Below are 23152 nucleotides of genomic sequence, written 5' to 3'. Positions count from 1 at the left end.
AAGAAATAGACTTTTCAGAGCAGAATCGTTCCACCCTGTTTGAGTAGACCAACGACGGAAATGAGTACAATATTTTTCCACATTACCTTATCCCTGTCTCAAATGTCTTAACTCAGTCTCAGCTGATGCGACACGGTCAGGATCATCATATAATAGTCCCAAAGCAGAAAAAAAACTATCCACTGATCTGAAGCATGTATCACTAGGTTGCAAAGAAAAGGCCCACTCCTGAGGCTCTTTGCGCAAAAGTGACATTATGAACCCTATGCGCTGGGATTCATCCCCAGAGGACTTGGGTCTCAAACGAAAATGCAATAAGCAAGCATTTTTAAATGAAAAAAATTCTCGGTGTTCACCAAAAAATAAATCCGGCAGACATACCTTAGGCTCCAAGAAATGTGCTCCAGGACAGTTACTCACGTGCTGACGGAGCTCGGCCACCTCCAGAGAGAGTCCCTGCAGGCGATGAGCCAAATCCTGAACCGACACCATGATGGAACAGAAAAATCTTTCCTTAGAGAATTTGCAGGCTGGACTTACTGTTATGTTCTGCTACCAGAGCTAAGGAAAGAGAGGAGATCTGTCCCTACGATAGAACTCAGCTTAATCCCTACGATGTAACAGGGGACCTGATCCTGCGATCAGACCTGCTAAAGTCCTAAGCAAGTCTGTACGGAGACCTATAGATGTGGGGAAGGAATCCCTACAAGTACTAAGGACTGGGAGGAATATGGGACACCTCCTAACAGAAATAGTAGCAGACAGACGAACAAACAAAATATATAGAACATAGAGGTCCGTAGACCAAGCAAACTAACAGAGTTAGATACAGAGCACAGGCTAGCTAGAAAGTAGATATACAATGAGGTCCAGCAAAGCCAGAAGGGCGGAGCAGGATTAAATAGGCCAACAAGGTCATGTGACCAGCAAAGGAAAAAACCTAAGAGCAAGGTTCTAACAAGAGCCACCTCAAGTGCCATCTTTGTTGCGCCAGAACTGATAGACCTTGTGATGAGCGGACTTGTTGACTTCGATATTTTGCCTGGATGTCCACCGCTTGGCTTTTGAATGGATGGACGGACTTCATTTTGTATTCTTCCAACTGTCATGGCACTCACATGATGCATTCTGGCAATTTTCTTGTCTTGGCCGAGAGACCACTATCGAAGAGCTGGATGATGCTGTTTCTCTTTTCTTGGGAAATCTTCTTCATGGCATCCTCGAGTCGAACCAGTGACCTTTCACTAGAAATCAACCTAAAAAACACACTGAGCTATTATAGAATGTGAGGACAGGTTGTATTTCGTAGTATACAAGAAGAAAAAGATTTTTCCACCACCAGGAAAAAAAACAGTAACAATGCGGTGACAAGACAAGAATCTGCATAACTAATCATATGCAAAATAGTTGCAAGTCAAATTTATGTATGAGTTAGCCAAGATAATTGTCTATAAAGTGATGGTAGTTTAACATTCGAAGCAGTAGTGGATGGTGAGATGTGGAGCCTGAATATCAAAAATTCAAAACATTGTTACCCTTTTGATCGTCAGTGTGTATAGTCATGGTCGAAAGTGTTGGCACCATTGAAATTGTTCCAGAAAATGAAATATTTCTTCCAGAAAATTATTGCAATTACACATGTTTTGTTATACACATGTTTATTTCCTTTGTGTGTAGTGGAACAACATGAAAAGCAGAGAAAAAAAGGTAAATTGGACATTATTTCACACAAAACCCCAAAAATGGGCCAGACAAAATTGTTGGCACCTTCAACTTAATAGTTTACTAATTATTGTACCTGATCAGCATGGGAAGCAACACCAAAATCTGCATGATTTTCTTTTGAAGTCTTGTGGAATTGATGGTGACATTTTTGGCAGCAATTCCGCTACATGTCAACGTACCATTTCAGAAGATACATTTATTTTATTTTAAATGCCATCTACTGTTTATGGCCAAAAACACAATAGGTTAGACAGGCAGCTCAATTCAATCAGTAATATGTATATAATCTTCAGCTGTATGTGCATTCTTAAACTAGAGTCACACGAGCGTATTTTCTATCATTCGAGAGAATTGGGCTGATTATGCTAATCACACTCTGATCAGAGTTTGATCACAGTATGATACTGTTTTCTCGAATGTAGAATAGATGTAAAAAAAATGTCTCCATATTTTCCATTCCGTCAGTTCATGGAAATCGGACTGCACTCAGATATCACCCTAATGCAGTTTAATTTTTTCCATTGACTTGCACGGCCTCGGTCCAAAGAACAAATCGGATAAGTGCATGACCCCTATAGAATTTGGTACAAGTGTGATCCAATGGTTTGTTGGATCGCAATTGGACCGAAAATATGATCATGTGCATGAACCCTAAGGTTAAGTTTCCATGATGATTTCTTGTCGCTGCATATTTTCACTGCACAAAAGAACTGCACATCTTACCGTTTTAGCAGAGTGGATGGGATTTCTAAGAATCACATGCCTATTGTACTTTTTTGTATGCTACGTAAACTGACTTGCGGTGCGTTTTTGAAATTCCTGGTATGTCAAATTCTCTTGCAAGTACTCTGAGCTTTATGTGTGGATTTTTCCCATAGAATAGTAAGGCTATGTGCCCACGCTGCGGAAATGAAGCAGAAATTTTCTGCTTCATTTCTGCATGTCCTCTCCCGGATAAATGCATGCGGAATTCCGCACGCATTTATCGTGCGATTTCCACATGCGGAATTACCTTGCGTTTGTTATTGCATTGCAAAGGCAATTCCGCTTGCGGAAACGCAAAATTAATGGACATGCTGCGGATTTTCCCCCGCATCATAAACGCAGCGGAAAAATCCGCAGCATGGGCATTAAACTTGCGGAATCCCCTTGGGGACCATGGGGGGGCGGATTACATAGCGTTTCACAAGCGTTTACGCTGCGGAAATTCCGCAGCATATACGCTTGAAAAACGCTACGTGGGCACATACCCTAAGAGACATGGAAAATCCACATGTAAATAACACGTGCTTTATCAGTGTTTTTCAGATGTGGAAATGCACTAAAAACGCATGTAAACTGCACATGACTGCATCAGTCAAGTTTTGTCAAAGCCAAATACCAAAAAGTATCGAAAACGAAACACTTTCATTTAAAACATGACAAACCACAAACAGACAAAAAGCACGGCATGAAAAACGCGATAAAGACACACAAAAATGCAATAAAGAAATGCAAGTAAACTAATTGAACTAATTGGTGCAGAACCCAGATACTCATAATGGGAAAGTAGCCTTAGACGTCTGTGTTGCATGTACGTGTTGTATCAGGGGCGGACACAGACTGTAGTGGGCCCCTGTGCAAGAAATTTTTTGGGGCCCCCCCCCCTGCGCTTCATAAGGCAACAAAGTTATGTAAACATAACCCCCCCATGTGCAGCTCTCATCCCCCCAATGTGCAGCTCACCCCCCCGATGCATCTCTCACCCCCCCCGTGCATCTCTCACCCCCCCCGTGCATCTCTCACCCCCCATGTGCATCTCTCACCCCCCCATATGTGCATCACTCATCCCCCCCATGTGCATCTCTCATCCCCCCCCCATGTGCATCTCTCATCCCCCCCATGTGCATCTCTCATCCCCCCCATGTGCATCTCTCATCCCCCCCATGTGCATCTCTCATCCCCCCCCATGTGCATCTCTCATCCCCCCCCATGTGCATCTCTCATCCCCCCCACGTGCACCTCTCTCATCCCCCCCACCCCATGTGCATCTTTTATCATCTCCCCCCCCCACGTGCACCTCTCTCATCCCCCTCCCCCCACATGTGCACCTCTCTCATCCCCCTCCCCCCACATGTGCACCTCTCTCATCCCCCCCACCCCATGTGCATCTTTTATCATCTCCCCCCCCCATGTGCATCTCTTATAACACTAACACACACACACACACACACACACACACACACACACACACACACACACACACACACCTCCCATTCCCCCACTCCTAGTAAATTGTATTTTGAAAAAAACAAAACTTGTAAAACTTACCCCCATGCGATCCCTGCAGAATCCTGGCGCTCGTCCAAATCGCTAACACCAGGTTCTCCTGACTTCCGGCCATGTGACGGCGCCGTCACATGACCGGAAATCAGGGGAATCATGAAGGTGCTGCCGCAGGAGCGCAGCGCTGAGATGTCCCGGACCCGTGAGGAGAGAGAATCACAAGAGGGGGCCCCTACCGGCTGGGCCCCACACTGGAGTCAGGGCGTCTGCCCTGATGGCGGCCCTGCTGGAGGCTGGAGGGGCCCCCTCTCCCTCGGGGCCCCCGTTCAATGAACCGGCTGCACGGGCGGTAGTTCCGCCCCTGTGTTGTATCCATTTTTTTATGGACAGAACACGTGCACATTATAATCTATGCTGTAAATCACATGTCCGTGTTTTACCAATGACCATGTATCTTGCTAAAGACACCGAGACGTGTCCGTTTTTTTCCGGAAGCACAGATGTCAAGGAGTAATACAACTCTATGGGTCCATGAAAAATACGTACAGCACACAGATGGCATCCGTGTACAGTCTGTCTGCCGTCAGTGTTTAACATTGCAAAGTATAGGAGAAGCTTTGTAATTTATTTAACCAGCCATGAAAAATACTGATGACACACTGATAGTAAAAACGGACACACGGATGACACACTGATTCAAAACACTGATTAAAACTGGTACCATTTTTTTCATGGAGGTGTGAATGAGGACTTAGAGTATGCTCAAACATTACGTTTTTGAAGAGGTTTTTTTTCTGCACATGCTGCTTATAGTACGCATGTTTTTTTTTGTCTTGTTTCATTTGTATACTGTTTTTCACCTATTTGAATTTGAATGGGTGAAAAGTGCAGCAAAAATGCTGCGTCATGGCAAAAGCGGGCTCAAAATGCAAAAAACCCCTTGTGTGCGTGAGATTTCAGAAATCTCATCAGTTATGCTGCTGCTTTAAAACACGGCTTATTTTGTATATGTATACACTTATTGTCTATTGTGTGCTTATTTATCCATCACTGTATAGACTATACGATCTGTTTGTGTTCAGACTTGGATAAATCTGACCCCATCTCAGTATACACTACTACTAATCATATTCCCAATCAGCAATGACATCACTTAGTGTCTACTCTGAGGTTCAGCTGATGCAGGGAAACACTAGTAATGTCAGAGAGGTCATCTGCTTTCAGATCATCAGTATTACTTCAGCTGATACCTGGGAGAGGAGACATAAATTTGCTTTTCCCATAAACCTAGCTGTAGAAAAGACCTGGAATATTAATGTAGTGTGTAAATGGGAAAGACTAGGAATCTATCACATCCTATGCCCATGTTTCAGAATGTATATTTCCTTTGAAGGCATGTAAAGCACCTGGACATGGTTTGTGTGTGTTTACAGTTCTGATTCCATTGCTGTAAATATTTATGTAAAGGTTTCTTTAATTACTAATTCCCATTTTATTTCATAATACCTTCAAGTCCATGTGTAGCAGAACCTGCAGAGGACAGGATGCAGAGGGGTCATCATGCTGAGAAATGTAAATGACCCTGACTGGGCTGCACTGAGTTTGGATTGGAGGGGGAGGGGGAGAGAGAGGAAAGACAGCAAGAACAGGCTGGGAGAGACTAAGGGGAGCACTAGCTTCATCTCTTAAAGGGAGGGGAGAAAAGGAGCTCAGCTGCAGTTTGTGCCTGTGTCTGGTTTGTGCAGAAAATTCTAGGCATCGGCGCTGGGAAAACCTATAGCTCAGCCCAGCTTCTGCCATCAGGGAGAATAATGTCTGCCTCCCCCTGATAATGGAATGGATCAGTACAGGTGACTTACAAAATTCAGGGTGATGGAGGGGCTGTGGATGACAATAAGGTAGGAGCTGCCTGTATATGTCTGTCCCTTGCATTGTCTGTGTGTATTGTTGTATGCTATATATTGGAGCCTGTCTGACCAATGCAAACCCCAGCATAGGCTTATGTGTGGCATCACAGACTGGCAGAGCCATTGTGGCTTTCTGGATTCCTGTTGTCTTTGGAGTACTGGCCATAGATCAGGCTATTGTGGAGGATGCTGTTGGCTTGTGTTGTATATATTGTATACACCTATTGTTAGCTGCTGCAGAGCACGGCTTTATTGTATTGCTAAATGTGCATTTCATGAATAAGCAATGCCTATGATTTTCAGTTCCTTTTGTCTCTATTAAGCTGCCTGTATTTTCATAAGCTGAACCATACCATGTACTGTATAGCAGATTGTGTGTCTCCTTCCAGTGAATTGCTGGGTTTATTAGCTGTAAATGACAAAGAAAGGCTGCACTTGCCTGGTGAGGGCACAGGGCTTGGAGTTGTGTATGAGCCATGAATGCATTTCTACCGCTTCTCTTAGGATCTGGGTATTTAAATGGAATGCGAAGCATGCTGCAAATTGTCATTCAGGAATGGCAGAGTGTATCAGAAAGCATTTAAGCCTATTTGGACTGATGCTTTCAACTCTGCAGTCTTCAGTGATCAGTAAGGGGCTTGGGGTATATTTAACCCATCCCTATGTGTTCAGTACACATCAGTCCAGTGTATGGTTTTTGCGTTGGCAATTATTGGTTAAAAAGCCATGTAACACTGGTGCAGTATATAATATGTTATATATGGTAGAGCCTTTTCAGATAATTGGGAACATGTTTACGTTCCCCCATGTTTGTTCTGACTTTCACATACTACTGATTACAGTTTTGTTTTTCTTGTCATTCACTTTGTCCTGAAGGCTGAAGTGACCTGTGTCTAATGGCTAAATACGGATTTGCTCTTGCGTTGTGGCTGCTACTACAGCTGGTGTCCAGTCCGTATGGAGTTTGGCACAGCTGTTTTATTAGGTGTCTCAAGATATGTGGTTGGTATGGTTTTACCCATTTCAGTGTTCTACCTACAATGTGCCCTGTTCCTCTATCATTGGTGCAGTTGTTTAATTTTATTGCACCATATAGGGTGACCATTTGGTCCACAATGTTGTCATTATGACTCCACTACAACGGCATGACCGTTATTTTATTTATTTTTTTGCTCATTTTGGATAATATTTGAAGGATAAGTCTGACCATCTAAAATATAGCAAGTCCGCCTCATGCCAAAAACCCTCCAGTATGTTACTTCAGTGTATGTAAGTTTATCAAAGACCTGAGCGGCGGAGCCTGGGTGCATTGTGCAGAGTAAGGCGAGCCAGTGACAGTATGGGGAAGGCTGGCTGCATTCTTGCTTTGCAGCCACTGAAGTGACACTGGACTTGGTTGAGAAGCAGCGGGGGGCTTCAATATTTAGCTAAAGGTAAGAAGCCCCACAAGCTACTTTTTACAGTGTGATAAGGGATTAATGCTGGCGAGGAGATGTGATAAATGTGACTGATGCTTATTATGTACATTTTGTTAATAAACAGGCCGCTTTTTATAGCATTCTGTATTCCAGGCAGCAGCTGTCAGTATGAAATACCTTAAGGCCATCATCACTTTTTCAAAATATAGATTTTAGGGCTTTGAATATCTTTAGAAAACATCAATTTCCACTCCTTAACCCCCTCCGTATCTCTCCAAAAAAAGATTTTTTTTTTTCTTAGAAGCGAAATACCTGTAATTGTTCTCTGTGTTACAAGCGATGAGGCTGATTTCTTTGAAAAGATGATATTGTCCAGGCAGTCGGAGCTGCTATTGTGATGAGTGCAATCATCGTAATTCTACACAAAGGCAAAAAAAGTAAATCCTTTCCATAGATATTTATTCTGCTGGACGCAGATCATTTCACTGTTTAAAATGCTTTATTTGTGGAAATCGATGTCATTGTATCAAAGAGGTGGAAGGCGAGCAGACAATGCAGATCAGATGCATCACGGGGGTGACAATGCCTTGAAAGGTTCCCCTTTTGCTAACCATTTTCAACTAATCTGACTTGCTGTATCTGATACAATCCATTGTTACATTTGGTGCCATATTAACTAACAAAAAGAATCAATAGAATATCTAGTTTTGTATACAATAAAACAGTAGCTTCTTAATATAATGCTGGTAAATGTGACTTTACAATGCTAACCGATGTTAAGATGGCAGCATAGAAGACTGCATTATGGTATTTGCAATCATTCTCTGTAAGAGAGTAGTTAAATATTGTTTACTAGCAGAGTCCAATTGTGCAGAAACCACTGACAGCCACTTAGATCGTTGCCTACACTATGGACATAGACTAGATCTGTGATGTAAACTTAATTCATGGGGAAACTTGCTCCGTTCAGTGACTGCTTATAACATCATTAAGAACATATGACCTATGTCATAACTATAACCATCACAGACTAATCTAGATGATGGGAAGAGTTAACCAATGCATCTCTAATCTGCCTCTTGAATTTATGAATCAACTATTTGCTCCTTATGTGACATTAGATACGCAAACAGACTCACTCTTATTGGGTAGGATGAGTATTTCCTTTGGAAGGTAGACTGTCCCCCTATAACCTCGCATTGATCAAAGCTGTTTGCAGTCTGCTTGCTAGAAGATGTTGGCTATCTTTAAATTGTGAAGGCCCATTTATTTGTATTCTAAGCCGATCATTTTGTCTTAGATGGAAACTTGCAAAATATTTTAAAATTGTTCTTTATTGCTTTTTATTATTTATTTTTGTTTTTCAGCCTAAACCAAAGTTCTAAAGAATTTTAATTTTGTATTGACCATTCATAACAAGGTTTTTCAATATAATCTCCCATGAATTTACCTGCTTCATTTGTCAGTTCTTGTCTTTAAAATCACCTATCACAGCTTTTTGCATAAACTTTACTTAGACCTAGAGCTGCCTATGAATAAGCTGGGTCAGGGCTAGCCACAGCTCATGAATATGAAGGACTACATAGCAGGAGCTAGTCACTAAGAGGACTAGCAGACCTGCTGCATATAAAACAGTGATTTATCAAAACTACAGCAAGAAACCCAGTAACCAAGAATTAGAGTCTGCACCAATGGCTGTAATTTATGCTTTTCTCATATTGGGCTGCATAAACCTGGTAAAAAAAATGTAATCTGCTAGGCTCCTATAAGGGTATGTATATAACACACATAATAGTTATCCCATGCAATGATTGTAAATCTTGCTCCAAAGTTGTAAATGTAATCCATGGTTTTGATTACACTTGCAGCATATGCACACAGTGTCTTTTTCAAGTGAATTCCATACAGAATCTGCCTGAAAAGGGGCTGTAAGAGCGCCCCATAAAATGAACGTAATGCACAGCAATATCAAAACAAAATTGCTGTGCACATGTTCTGTCTTATGTCACACTCTTACTTAGTAGACTATGTCTGGGTGTCCACCTTCAGTAGGTGGACACTCCCGAAAATGATGCACGTTAGAGCGCACGTTCTGCATCATTACAGTCTATGGCACCGTCGGCACATACACCCTGACCTCTTTTTTTCTGGGGATTCGGAAGTGTGCCCTGACGGGGACACAGAACGCAACATAAAAGCACCCTAAGGTCACAACATACGCCGTGATCTTCCATGCACTTGAGCAGAACGCCTTTGGGTCTCATCAGAGTCGGAAGTTCCGACCTAGCGTGACTTCAGTACAAGCTGTAGTGATCAAAGATGTGGTGAGGACCAGTCGGGTGACTGAGAAGCAATAAGGTTTTTATTTTTTTAACATCTTAAGAAAGCATAGTGGGGAACATTTAAATTTCCTAGTGAAATCTGTACAAACGGATTTGAGTTTTGTCTCATCCACTCATTTCTAATAATGTCCCCTGTCTTGTTGCTCTTCTCCAACACATTTTAAAAGTAAATGATTCATCTTAACTGTCCCCGCACACACGATGAGCACAGGGGCAGCGCATGTCGGTGACATCATGTGCCAGTCGTGACTAGCACAACAATGGCTGCTGGCCTCTGATAGGTTGGTGGTATGCATAGCTTTTACAGTGCATGGAGCCTTTAATGTACCGCCAGCTGTGCTGGCCTCAGTGGGCCCCCTTTGTCTACGGTCATGTTTGCATCCTCTGCCACCTCAATCTTATACCCCTGGGGTATACTACTATCCTTTGGGTATATTCACACAAGTTTTCCAATGCAACTTTTGCCTATATATTCCAAAGACTGAAATTCCCTCAAACAAACTGCAGCATAAATTGATTGCTGTAAAATTGTCACTCATTCCCTCAATGTTTTTTTCTTCTTCCTAGCGTGCGTCCTTCAGTGACTTCCGGTGTGCGCAATGATAAGGTGCTCTCCACACTTCCTCCTTGCATAGTCATTGCTAGGAACCGTGTGTATGTCTATCTCTCACAGTTGTGCTCAAAAGTTTACATACCTCGGCGGAACTTTCTTGGCCTTGTTTCAGAGAATATGAATGATAACAAAAACCTTTTTCTCCACTCATGGTTATTGGTTGGGTGAAGCCATTTATTGTCAAACTACTGTGTTTTCTCTTTTTAAATCTTAATGACAACCAAAAACATCCAAATGACCCTGATCAAAAGTTACCATACCCTGATGATTTTGACCTGATAACATGCACAGAATTTGACACAAATGGGTTTGAATGGCTACTAAAGGTAACATCCTCACCTGTGACCTGTTTGCTTGTAATCAGTGTGCCACTGACGTTTCTGGATTATGAGTCATAGGGAAAGCAAAATAATTGTCAAGTAATCTACAGAAAATGTAGTTGATCTGTATAAAACAGGAAAGGGATACAAAGATATCCAAGGAATTGATAATGCCAGTCAGCAGCGTTCAAACTGTGATTAACAAATGGAAAATCAGGGGCTCTGTAAAAACCAAACCACGGTCAGGTAGACCCATAAAAATTTTGGCCATAACTGCCAGGAAAATTGTTTGGGATGCAAAGAAAAACCCAAAAATAGCATCAGCTGAAAATCAGGACTCTCTGAAAACTAGCGGTGTAGCTGTTTCAAGATGCACAATAAGGAGGCACTTGAAGAAAAATGGGCTGCATGGTCGAGTCGCCAGAAGAAAGCCATTACTGCGCAAATGCCACAAAGTATCTCGCCTACAATACGCCAAATAGCACAGAGACAAGCCTCAAAACTTCTGGTACAAGGTAATTTGGAGTGATGAGACCAGAATTGAACTTTTTGGCCACAACCATAAACGTTACATTTGGAGAGAGGTCAACAAGGCCTATGATGAAAGGAACACCATTCCTACAGTAAAGCATGGAGGTGGATCGCTGATGTTTTGGGGATGTGTGAGCTACAAAGGCACAGGAAACTTGGTAAAAGTTGAATGCAGCACGTTATCAGCCAATACTGGAGGCAAATTTGCACTCATCAGCCCGGAAGCTGCGCATGGGACGTACTTAGACGTTCCAACATGACAATGATCCAAAACACAAGGTCAAGTTGACCTGTCATTGGCTACAGCAAAACAAAGTGAAGGTTCTGGAGTGGCCATCTCAGTCTCCTGACCTCAATATCATTCAGCCACTCTGGGGAGATCTCAAGCGCGCAGTTCATGCTAGACAGCCCAGGAATTTACAGGAACTGGAGGACTTTTGTCAAGAAAAATGGGCTGCTCTACCATCTGAGAAATGAAAGAACCTCATCCACAACTACCACAAAAGACTTCAAGCTGTCACTGATGTTAGAGGGGGCTATACACGGTATTAAGAACTGGGGTATGTGAACTTTTGATCAGGGTCATTTGGATGTTTTTGGTTGTCATTAAGATTTCAAAAGAGAAATCACAGTAGTTTGACAATAAATGGCTTCACCCAACCAATAACCATGAAGTGTTGAGCATATGACCACTGCAACCGATCAAAAATGGGAGACCGTGCTGCATATGGCTGCTGAAGCTATTGATTGGCTGCCGCAATCTATTCCAGTTACTTTTTAACAAAAACTGGCTTGATTGCTGGGTAAAAACGTGAAGTGTTTATTTTGTTACTTTATAACATTTACTGTGATTTAACTTTTTTTTTTTTTTTTTTCTTTAACATATGGTACAAATGAAACACTATCCTTTTTAGACTGAAACCTATTAAAAAAAAATAATAATAATAATAAAAATCAAAGATATTGACTGCAGTCTAAACTGTGTATAGATCATGTTAATCTGTGAATGTCCAGCAGTGCAGCCCATTTTTTTTTCTATTAAGAAGAAAGCCTAAGTCCAAGCCAAGGTGACAGTAGTGCCTGGGCCTCCTGCCAAAGTGACAGACATCACAGATTTACCTGTGCAAAATACCAATTTCTGTATTTTCTACACCTCCTTTACCTGGCCTTCAGAAAGGAAAATAAAATATAGAATTTTCTGTTTTGAAGAATGGTTTTATACTGCCTACATAATGATAATTATGCATTTTAATGCATATTGGTGATCTTTAAGGGGTTTAACAAAAATAAAACCCTATTCTACTATCAATATTCCACTAGTAAAATATTGAGCAATGGAAGTTTCATACTTAGTAAGCAGATAATCAGGGTCACAGACAAACATCCTTGTGAAATGGAAAGGCGTTTTATCCACTAGGATTAACTGCTTACAGTGCATGGCTTCCATGAACGGTGGGAACGAGCCTTCCATTCTGCTCCGAGTGATCTCCACATACAATATGTCTATTGACTGTGACGAGAATGTGAACTGTAGTATCAATTCTATTCCTAAACAAGATAATATTATAATCTGATTCATTCATCTGGAGAAGAGATAGAAGATTATTCATGTTGATGATCTAATGTTGTAAAGATCTCTGAGCTATAAATGGATACACAAGTGGAAAATGTGGTCCTAAAAGACTATCATTCTTTTAATGTGAATTATTTTGCAGATGTGTAACCTTGGTCATATTTTGAAGACTCATCAAAAAATAATTTTCTAAAATGTTAATGATTAGTAGCACTTACAGCTGACATCATACAATATATAGCACACTATATTATGAAGACAAGACACAATACTGCAAGCATGTTAGCACTATATTGGATGTTACCACAGTTAATGCAGAAGATTGGAGCAAAGAGTAGTAATGAAAATCAGATTTCAAACTATCAATATGCTACATTGCTGAGTAATGTCCTGGGGTTTTTGCCTTCTTCTGGATCAACAGATTTGGGCATAGGGATTTTAGTTAATATCATTATTAGAATCACGAGAGTAATACAAAATAGAAAATTAAAAAAATGAAATTAGAAACGGGTACATTGTTAACTGTAATAGTACAGCAATAATAAAGATAATACATTTGTGAGGCCTAGTCCCATTTAGTTAGTTAGTGTAGGGAGTACAATATGGGGAGGAAGGTTGAACTTGATGGACCTAGGTCTTTATTCAACCTGCAATACTATGTCTGTTACGATGTTAAAGTTCATGCTTTGAAGATCCATCATTAAATGCCCTCTAAGTGGCTTTTCCCTGGTGACGTATTTCAGTCATAGCAGAAGTATATATCTGTCCATAGACTACTGATTTTTGTGCTATCTGCTATAAGTTTTCACCCCCCACAAACGCAACTTTTAGCTTCCCCGAACACTTAAGATAGTTTAGTCAGACTCTCTATTCTGACTCTCCCATACACAGGAGCACTCAGCTGGCAAAGTGCTCCTGTGAGACCGATTGTCAGACATCTCTGAAGGCAGCTTACCTCTCTGAGAACCTAAGGGATCTCATCCATCCAAAATCAGACATGCCAGATCCTTCTGTCCCTTGACATCATTTATCGGGTTACCATTTCGGAAGCCCTAATTCACATTAGATTATTGGCCTAACCTGTCGATGTTGGCGAATTCGGCTGGGCTGTAGTCCTTCACTTTTTCATTCTTCAGACACGTACAAGTCCCTAAACAGGATGCTATGGAAATGTCACTATATATTTTAGAACTCTAACTTTTTTCTTGCTTTTGCATTTTATCATTTATACCAACGGGCTCTATTAGTGGAAATGGTATAAGGCGCAGTGGAAGGCTATAAGCATCATATAATGATTAGCAGTTGGTAAACTATTTTATTTTTTTTGGGGGGGAGTGGTTAGCATGATGGTTACAAATTGAGAGAAGTCAAATTTTATAGTACTCAGAGGAACACTGTATAAAGGTACGTTCACAGTTATGTCTCGATTCGAGTACTGTCCATGACAAAACTGATATCACACGGATTGCGTTTGGACCAATGTTATTCAAGTAGACTGTTCAGATTACCTAATATCCTAAAAATAAAAAACACACATACACATTCAGAAATCTATGAAATTTATAGCTGCTGGTTCTTAAATGCCTTTTGAGAGGCCGATATTAAACCAACAAAAATTGCCCCATTTTACAAGACGTAAAACACACAATGGATCTCAAACGAAACATTCAAGTTGAGAATCTTCATTGATATAAATCTTGTAATTAGTTGAGAACAAAATATTAATGGTCAATCGAAACCAAAATCAACCAGTTGACATTTAGAGACTGAAGTAAATTAAGCTTATCTTATCATGAATTGACAGGATGACTTAAGCCCCCGTCTCACATAGCGAGATCGCTGCTGTGTCACGGTTTTGGTGACGCAACAGCGACCTCACCAGCGATGTCGCTATGTGTGACACTTTGCAACGATCAGGCCCCTGCTGTGAGGTCGCTGATCGCTGCAAAGTGTCCTGGACCATTTTTTTGGTCGTTGCTCTCCCGCTGGTCAGCACACATCGCGGGAGCAGCGATCAGGCTGGTAACTATGGTAAACATCGGGTTACTAGGGGCACACGCGCACCTAGTAACCCGTTGTTTATCATGGTTACGAGCCTGCTAAAGTGAGCGGTAACCTCCCGCTCACTGTAGCAGAGTGGTAACCATGATAAACAACGGGTTACTAGAAGCGCGTGTGCCCCTAGTAACCCGATGTTTACCATAGTTACCAGCCTGCTCCTGCTTCAGCAGGCTCATAACCAGGAGCAGGACATCGTGGAAAGATTCTTTCCACGATGTCGCTGCTCCCCTGATCGTTGGTGAGCCTGCCTGTTTGACAGCTCACCAGCGACTACATAGCGACGCAGCAACGATCCCTGACAGGTCGTATCGCTGTCGGGATCGTTGCAGCGTCGCTAAGTGTGACGGGGCCTTTAGCAAAGCTTCGTCCCGACCAAGCTTACTCCATAAAGGCTGTTAAGATGCCAAAAGTTGCAGTATTGTTGCACGAATTCTCCATTGCGCAACAATATTGCAACTTATAAGGGTGTTTTACTCTAGAATTCTTGCAAAAATACCCTAATGAATCAGACTCTATGTATTGTTTCATTTGATGATCTTGCAGGCAGCATAAAGATTACAATGGACTAAACTAGGGGCGGGCAACTAATCTTCAAGGGACCAGATGAGAGATCGTGATTGTTATGGAGAACTGAATCAACATGCTGAATCACATGTTACTAAGTGATAAATGGCCAGTTTTATTATTATTATTATAAAACTTTTTTTTTTTACTCTTTTATTCTTCCCACTGCTCCCCTGAATATTCGTATTTGTTCCTCCATCCTATTCAATGGTAACTGCATCATGAGTATGCAGATCCTATTGAAATCGAGTTGCCAGAGGAAGTGAGAAGGGGGAGCTGTATGGTGCAAGTAATTTATAAGATTACTCAAACTTTTAATTTGAGGTAATGGTTCCATTTATTATTCTAAAGCAATGACAAGAAATACTGACCATTTTTTCACCAGGTCAAAATTAGTCAGTTTTTGCTTGTTTTAATTTCTCCAGCATTTTGTTTTGTAATTAATTAAATCTGCCATACAGTTGGAGATATTTTTATTGTTTTTACAAAGGGGCGAGGCTCGCAGGACTCTCTGGGGCAGCCTTTAGGCTGCTCTGTATTTTTATCCTATGAGTAACACCTGCTTAGTAAAGACCATAAAAATTAGCACTAAATAGAAAGGCTCATATCTCTGGAACAGTATGACGGATTTACAAATGAACAAAAAAAAACCCCAGAATACTCTGGAGCAGCAGAAACAAAAGAAGAGCAAAAACAGGCCAGTTTTGACCCGGTGACAGGTCCTTTCTAAATCTATTCTTACATTAAAAGTGAGATTAAAAAATTGTTTGAATGGAAATGTTGAATATCCTTTCTGCCATTTCTACTTCTTTTTTTTATTTTTTTTTATGATCTGCCAGCCAAAATTGATGTACGTAGGAAGTAAACATAATAACACACTTATTCTGACATTTGCAAATGCATGAGTATTCTGAAAGGCTCATGAGTATAAGTCATTAATAATGTTGCACTTGCAGTATGTAAAGTTTGCTGTTTGAAAGTTACTTTGGGTTATATAGTTTGTTAATGAAAATGGCAGCATGAAAACTACTTGAGTGAAGATTGTTCTGCCTTACTGTATTAGTGGTATTGACTAGAGATGAGCGTTGTTCTACTCGAACTGTTCGCCAATCTCAAATTCGAGCTGTTTTGGGCGGTGTTCGAGCCGGTCGGCGAACACGAACAATTTGAGAAAAATTCGGCCGTTCGAGGTTATGTTCGATAACTGTTCGTGCACCAAAATCATAACTGGATTTTTTCTCAGTAATGATGAAAATTAATGTTAATACGCAGTTTGAGTGTACAGCGGGGCGGGGGGAGGGGCAGGGGATGGATCTCTGCAGGAACAATGAAGATCTCCATTTTTTTTTCTCTTTCCCGCATTTGCAGTGGGGAGGTGCAATCTGTCAGCCTATCAGCAGCGCACACACGGAGCGAAGTGCTTTTTTTCACACAAGCAAGGGCATGTGTGATTGGCAGTGTATGTCACATGTCCTTGCCCTATAAGACCAAGCCATTTTCCCCGTCGCCACCATTTTCTCACTGCTGCAGCTGCGTGTTAGACGGCACCGCTGTTGCTGTGTGCGCTATACCTTGTTAATTTCAAGCCAATTTTCGCACAAATATACAGATAGCTTGGGAGTAGGGAATAGTTGTGATTGCAGTCCTTTTAAGGACTAGGTTACATCAGTTCCTATCAGTTTTTGCCAGGCAGGTCTGTGCCAGTGCTGTGCAAGTTTTTTTCACAGCATTTGGCTGAATCTAGCAAAGCTAATCCTTTTTGGCCTATTGCAGAGTGTGTTAGTCAGTGGAGTAGCCTATCTGTGTTGCAAGATATACCACCTGTGTATAGAATACCAATTTTTTTTACTGCACCTAGTGAAGTAAAATCTTTTGGGCATAGCATCATTCTATTAGTCCATCTATACTGACCTCCATCAGGTTGCAAATTGAATAAAAAAAATTTCTGCATCTAGCTCTGAAAAAATATTTGGGCTTCTAGCGGTGTGTGGGACTTGGTCTATTAGTCCATCTATACTGACCTCCATCAGGTTGCAAATTAAAAATAATTTTTTTCTGCATCTAGCTCTGAAAAAATATTTGGGCTTCTAGCAGTGTGTGGGACTTGGTCTATTAGTCCATCTATACTGACCTCCATCAGGTTGCAAATTGAATAAAAAAAATTTCTGCATCTAGCTCTGAAAAAATATTTGGGCTTCTAGCGGTGTGTGGGACTTGGTCTATTAGTCCATCTATACTGACCTCCATCAGGTTGCAAATTAAAAATAATTTTTTTCTGCATCTAGCTCTGAAAAAATATTTGGGCTTCTAGCAGTGTGTGGGACTTGGTCTATTAGTCCATCTATACTGACCTCCATCAGGTTGCAAATTAAAAATAATTTTTTTCTGCATCTAGCTCTGAAAAAATATTTGGGCTTCTAGCAGTGTGTGGGACTTGGTCTATTAGTCCATCTATACTGACCTCCATCAGGTTGCAAATTAAAAATAATTTTTTTCTTCATTTAGCTCTGAAAAAATATTTGGGCTTCTAGCGGTGTGTGGGACTTGTTCTATTAGTCCTTCTATACTGACGTCCAGCAGGTTGCAAATTGAATATAATTTTTTTCTGCATCTAGCTCTGAAAAAATATTTGGGCTTCTAGCGGTGTGTGGGACTTGGTCTATTAGTCCATCTATACTGACCTCCATCAGGTTGCAAATTAAAAATAATTTTTTTCTGCATCTAACCCAGCCAATAGTTTTGGCCTAATACCACAGTTTGGCCACTCAGCTCTGCTCGGTTACCATCCATTGTTTTTTTGTGCAAACAACTCCAGAGTTGTGAATTAGTTAACCACCAAAATGAGTGGAAAAAGGCCTGCTGCTGGTGGAAAGGGGAATAGGCGTGTTGGGAAGGGGAAAAAAGGTTGTGTCCGTGGGGTAGGTGCAGAAGAAAGACCATCTTCCAGCCAAACTAAAATGTCTACTTCTTTTAGCGGACAATGTGATAAGATCCCTTTCTTACGGCCACGCCAATCGCTACAAATTCCAGATGAGGCACAAAAACAGCAGGTGCTTCAACGGATATCAAGTGCTCCTTTAAGTGGGCTCTCCTCCACATCAACTTCAACATCACAAATACTCCAGTCCTCAAAGGTGTCACCCAAATCGCACTTGCTTCCTCACAGCTCCCAAATCTCCAGCTGCCCGTCTGAGTATGAGGTAGAACAGATGGTTGAGTCTGCAGAGCTGTTTACTCATACTATAGCCTGGGAATCAGAGGTCGACTCCAGCGCTTCTGTGAATCCAGACGAGGAAATGATCTGCACTGATGCCCAGAATCTTTATGAGTCGGATCCAGGACCAGACGCAGAAGGTTCTGACCATAATGTAGACCCTCATTCCCAAACTGTAACTCCTGTTGGTGGAGACAATGAGGAAGACGATGATAAGACTCAAATACCTGATTGGAGCGACAACTTTAGTTTTTTGTCAGGGCAGGAACAGGTTGGCTCTGAGGACGACGGGTGTGATAACGCACAGGGTGATGATGATGAGGTCGGAGATCCCACTTACTGTCAACCCACAGTCAGCCAAGAGATGAGGTCAGCAGAGGAGGTGGAGGAAGATGCTAGTGACGACGAGGTCAGGTTGCGCCTTCCTGGACAGAGACGTAGTACTGGAAGCACGTCAACAACTGCATCCTCAAACACAACTCTGCCTCTCACCACAAGTCGTGGTGGCTCTTCAGGTCGCATGGGTGCTAAGCCTTGCATAGCCTTGGGCATTTTTTCAGATCGATAAAGATGACCCAACTCGTGTTATCTGTAACATTTGTCAGCAAAAGCTAAGTAGAGGCCAAAAAATACATAGTTTGAGTACTTCATGCATGAACCGGCACATGGACATGAAGCATAAGTTGCAGTGGGAAGCTCAGTGTGCTACAATGCGGCCTAGCCGGCCGGGCCAACCACCGTCTGCCATATCTTGTGCATCCGCGGCCTCTTCATCCTCTGTGACTGGGGGGACAGCAGTCACACCTGTTTTGGGGCGCAGACCTGCCACCTCTTTACCCGCAACAGCCAGCGTGATTGGCAGGTCATCATTTTCTTTGGAGGTGGTAACACCAGCTGGTGTTGAGCGCTGTCCGACATCGATAGCACCACCTTTGGATCAAGGCAACCTAACATGTCCGCCTGCATCTTCCTCACAGACCGGCAGTTTGCCGGGGACACCCTTATCAACCCCGTCTAAGCACAATAGCCAGCCCTCGGTCCCTCAGATGTGGACAAGTAAAAGACCATTTCCTCCTAGCCATGAGAAAGCTAAGAGGTTGAATTTCACCATCTGCAAGCTCTTGGCTACAGAAATGCTGCCTTTCCGCCTGGTGGACACAGAGGATTTTCGAGACCTTATGTCCGTCGCAGTGCCCCAGTACCAGATGCCCAGTCGGCACTACTTCTCAAAGAAAGGTGTGCCTGCGCTCCACCAGCATGTCGCACACAACATCACCGCTTCTTTGAGAAACTCTGTGTGTGACAGGGTGCATTTCACCACAGACACTTGGACGAGTAGGCATGGACAGGGGCGTTACATGTCGCTGACTGGGCACTGGGTAACTATGGTGACAGCAGGACAAGGGGCTGCTGTCCAAGTCTTGCCGTCCCCACGAGTTGTGCGTCAATCCTCTTTATGTCAAAGTTCCTCCACTGCTTCTGCCTCCTCAACCTCCTCTCGGTCTTCCACCTGCACCCAAAGCCTGTCTGGTCATGCCACAAGCTTTCTAACTGCGCAGAAGGGATCCTGCACACCTCCTTACTATGCTGGCAGTAGGGCTCAACGTCATCAGGCGGTTTTTACTTTGAAATGTCTGGGAAATGCGAGTCACACAGCTGAGGAGTTGTGGTCAGCTCTGGAGAACCAATTTCATGAATGGTTGTCTCCACTGGACCTGAAACCAGGGAAGGCCGTGTGCGACAATGCTGCAAACCTGGGTGCGGCCCTTCGCCGGGGCAATGTCACACACGTGCCTTGTATGGCTCACGTGTTGAACCTGGTTGTCCAGCAATTTTTAGCCCACTATCCCAGACTAGATGGCCTTCTGCAGAGGGCACGGTCGCTGTGTGCTCACTTCCGCCGTTCGCATCCCGCAGCTCAGCGACTTACATCTCTACAGAAGTCGTTGGGCCTGCCACTTCACCGGCTAAAATGCGATGTGCCTACCCGGTGGAATTCAACTCTGCACATGTTGCAGCGACTGTGGCAGCACCGACAAGCCCTGGTGCAATACGTTCTGACGTATAGCCTGGGCCAACGAGATTCAGAGGTGGGGCAAATCACGCTGGAGGAGTGGTCTCAGATCAGGGACCTATGCACCCTTCTGCACAGTTTTGAAATGGCGACGAAGATGTTTAGTGCTGACGATGCCATTATCAGCATGACTATTCCGGTGATTTACATGCTGGAGCACATGTTAAACAGAATTCGGAGTCAGGTGGTGGCACAAGAGGAGGTGGAGGAAGTAGAGGAGGAGGAATTGTATGCGGAAGGGCTAACATCTGCAAGGTCCAGACGGTCGGCAGCACCAAGGCGGCAGGCATGTGAGGGTGGGGGAGATGGTTTTATCAGGGCGCATGGTAGCAGCCAAACTACTGAGGAAGGTGCAGGAGCCCAGGAAGAAGTGGAGGACGAACTGATGGAAGACTCATCAGATGAGGGAGACCTTGATCACATTTCTGTTGTGCGAGGTTGGGGGGAGAGGACAGAGGAAGGAAGCATGATTGTTACCTCGCCACCAACACAACAGGGACTTGGTGCTCCTGGATGCGCAACACACATGAGTGCCTTCTTGCTGCACTACCTGCAACATGACCCTCGAATTGTGAGAATTAGAAATAATCCTGACTACTGGGTTGCCACACTGTTAGATCCCCGGTACAAAAGTAAATTTGCCGAAATTATTCCTGCCATAGAAAGGGATGCACGCATGCAGGAGTATCAGCAGAGACTGTTGCAGAATCTTACATGTGCTTTTCCACAAAATACCAGTGGTGCACGTAGTGAATCTCACAGTTCCAACTTGCCAACCGTGGGACCGTCAAGTGTTCAGCACTCAAACCGTAACAGAACCACAGTATCTGCTGGTAACATCAATTTTGCGGAATCATTTCACCACTTTTTTAGCCCATCCTTTGCAAGGCCACAGGAGACAAGAAGTCTGACACATAGTCAACGCCTAGAGACGATGGTACAGGAGTATCTCCAAGTAAACATTGAAGCCATGACTGTGTCACTGGACCCTTGCTCTTTTTGGGCTTCCAATCTGGATAAATGGCCGGAGCTAGCCACTTACGCCTTGGAGATCTTGTCATGCCCCGCAGCCAGCGTTCTGTCTGAACGTGTGTTCAGCGCTGCTGGTGGTGTGCTGACAGATAAGCGCACGCGGCTCTCCACTGATAATGTAGACAGACTCACGTTCATAAAGATGAACAAATCATGGATCCGAAACGACTTTTCTACCCCTGTGTCATCCTGGGGAGAGTAAAAGCTTGATGATTGGTTAAAATCACCCTACCAAACGTTTTAAGCTTTCAAATTACTAATCATGTTTATCTGTATCTTGACTGGAAAATAATTTGGGCTTTGTAGCAGTGTGCAGCACTGATCCTATTAGGCCATCTATAATAAGCTCCACCAGATTTAAAATTAAAAATAATTTTTAGCTGCATCTAGCCCGGAAAATAATTTTGGGGCTCCGAGATGCGCAAGACACATAAGTGCCTTCTTGCTGCACTACCTGCAGCATGACCCTCATATTGTCAGAATTCGAAGTAATCATGACTACTGGGTTGCCACACTCTTAGATCCCCCAAACTTTTCGATCAACCTTTTCATTTTAATAAAGACCAAAAAAATGGTCATTTTTGAAATTATAAGCATTAGCAGGTTGTTAGAAACTGAAATCAAACAGTTTTCAACTCAAAACTTTATTCTAGGTGATGTTACATTTTCACATAGGACCCCTTGTTCGAAAGGAGCTTCTGAACTCTCTCGTCCATTGAATTTGTCAGGTTTTGGATGGTTTCTGCTTCAATTGTTTTGCATGAGGACAGAATACCCTCCCAGAGCTGTTGCTTAGATGTGAACTGCCTCCCGCCATCATAGACACTCCTTTTAATGATGCTCCAAAGGTTCTGAATGGGGTAGAGGTCAGGGGAGCATGGGGGTCACACCATAAGTTTGTCCCCTTTTATGCCCATATCAGCCAGAGATGCAGATGTTTTATGTGCAGCATGAGATGGTGCATTATCATGCAGAAAAATGATCTTGCTGTGAAATACACGGTTCTTCTTCTTGAACCATGGCAGGAAGTGCTGTTTGAGAAAATCCACATACATTATGGAGTTCATCTTTAGCGCCTTCAGGGATCCTAAAGGGGCCGACAATCTCTCTCCCCATGATTCCAGCCCAAAACATTACTCCACCTCCTCCTTGTTGGCGCTGTAGCCGTGTTTGCGTGGGGTGTCCATCAACCAGCCATCCTCCACTCCATCCATCTGGACCATCGAGCGCTGCACGGCACTCATCCGTGAACAAAACAGTTTTGAAATCAGTCTTCATGTAATGTTTGGCCCACTGGAGCCGTTTCTGCTTGTGTGAAGTGGATAGAGGAGGTCGACAGGATGGCGTATGCACAGCTGCAAACCTCTGAAGGACCCTGCATCTTGTTGTTCGGGGGACGTTGGAGGCACAAGCAGCTTCAAAAACTTGTCTGCTGCTATGACCAGGCTTTTTTGCCGCTGCTCTTTCAACCTGACGTAATTGCCTGTAGGAAAGAGTCCTCAATTTGCCCTTA

At 42.9% G+C, this 23152-nt stretch overlaps 1 protein-coding gene across 12 annotated transcripts in view; it reads left to right on the top strand.

Annotated features, from left to right (window-relative positions):
- The window catches only part of MAGI2 (membrane associated guanylate kinase, WW and PDZ domain containing 2), a 1194143-nt gene that overhangs the window by 524151 nt on the left and 646840 nt on the right, over window positions 1-23152 (top strand). For 3 of the 12 annotated variants that reach the window (XM_073652305.1, XM_073652302.1, XM_073652297.1), the window contains exon 1: window positions 5598-5888. The exons of 8 other annotated variants lie outside the window; for them this stretch is intronic. In XM_073652305.1, the coding sequence (XP_073508406.1) occupies window positions 5863-5888 (26 nt within the window). In that variant the 5' untranslated portion in view covers window positions 5598-5862. Of the gene's footprint in view, window positions 1-5597; window positions 5889-7202; window positions 7331-23152 lie in introns of those variants that run through there. One more of the 12 variants, XM_073652298.1, reaches the window with a different exon arrangement.

Source organism: Phyllobates terribilis, unplaced genomic scaffold (genome assembly GCF_046119375.1).
Source record: "Phyllobates terribilis strain yellow unplaced genomic scaffold, ASM4611937v1 Scaffold_11__3_contigs__length_659146591, whole genome shotgun sequence".
NCBI lineage: Eukaryota > Metazoa > Chordata > Amphibia > Anura > Dendrobatidae > Phyllobates > Phyllobates terribilis.
Note: the sequence above shows the minus strand (reverse complement) of the source record. Positions and strands in the feature narration are given on the sequence as shown.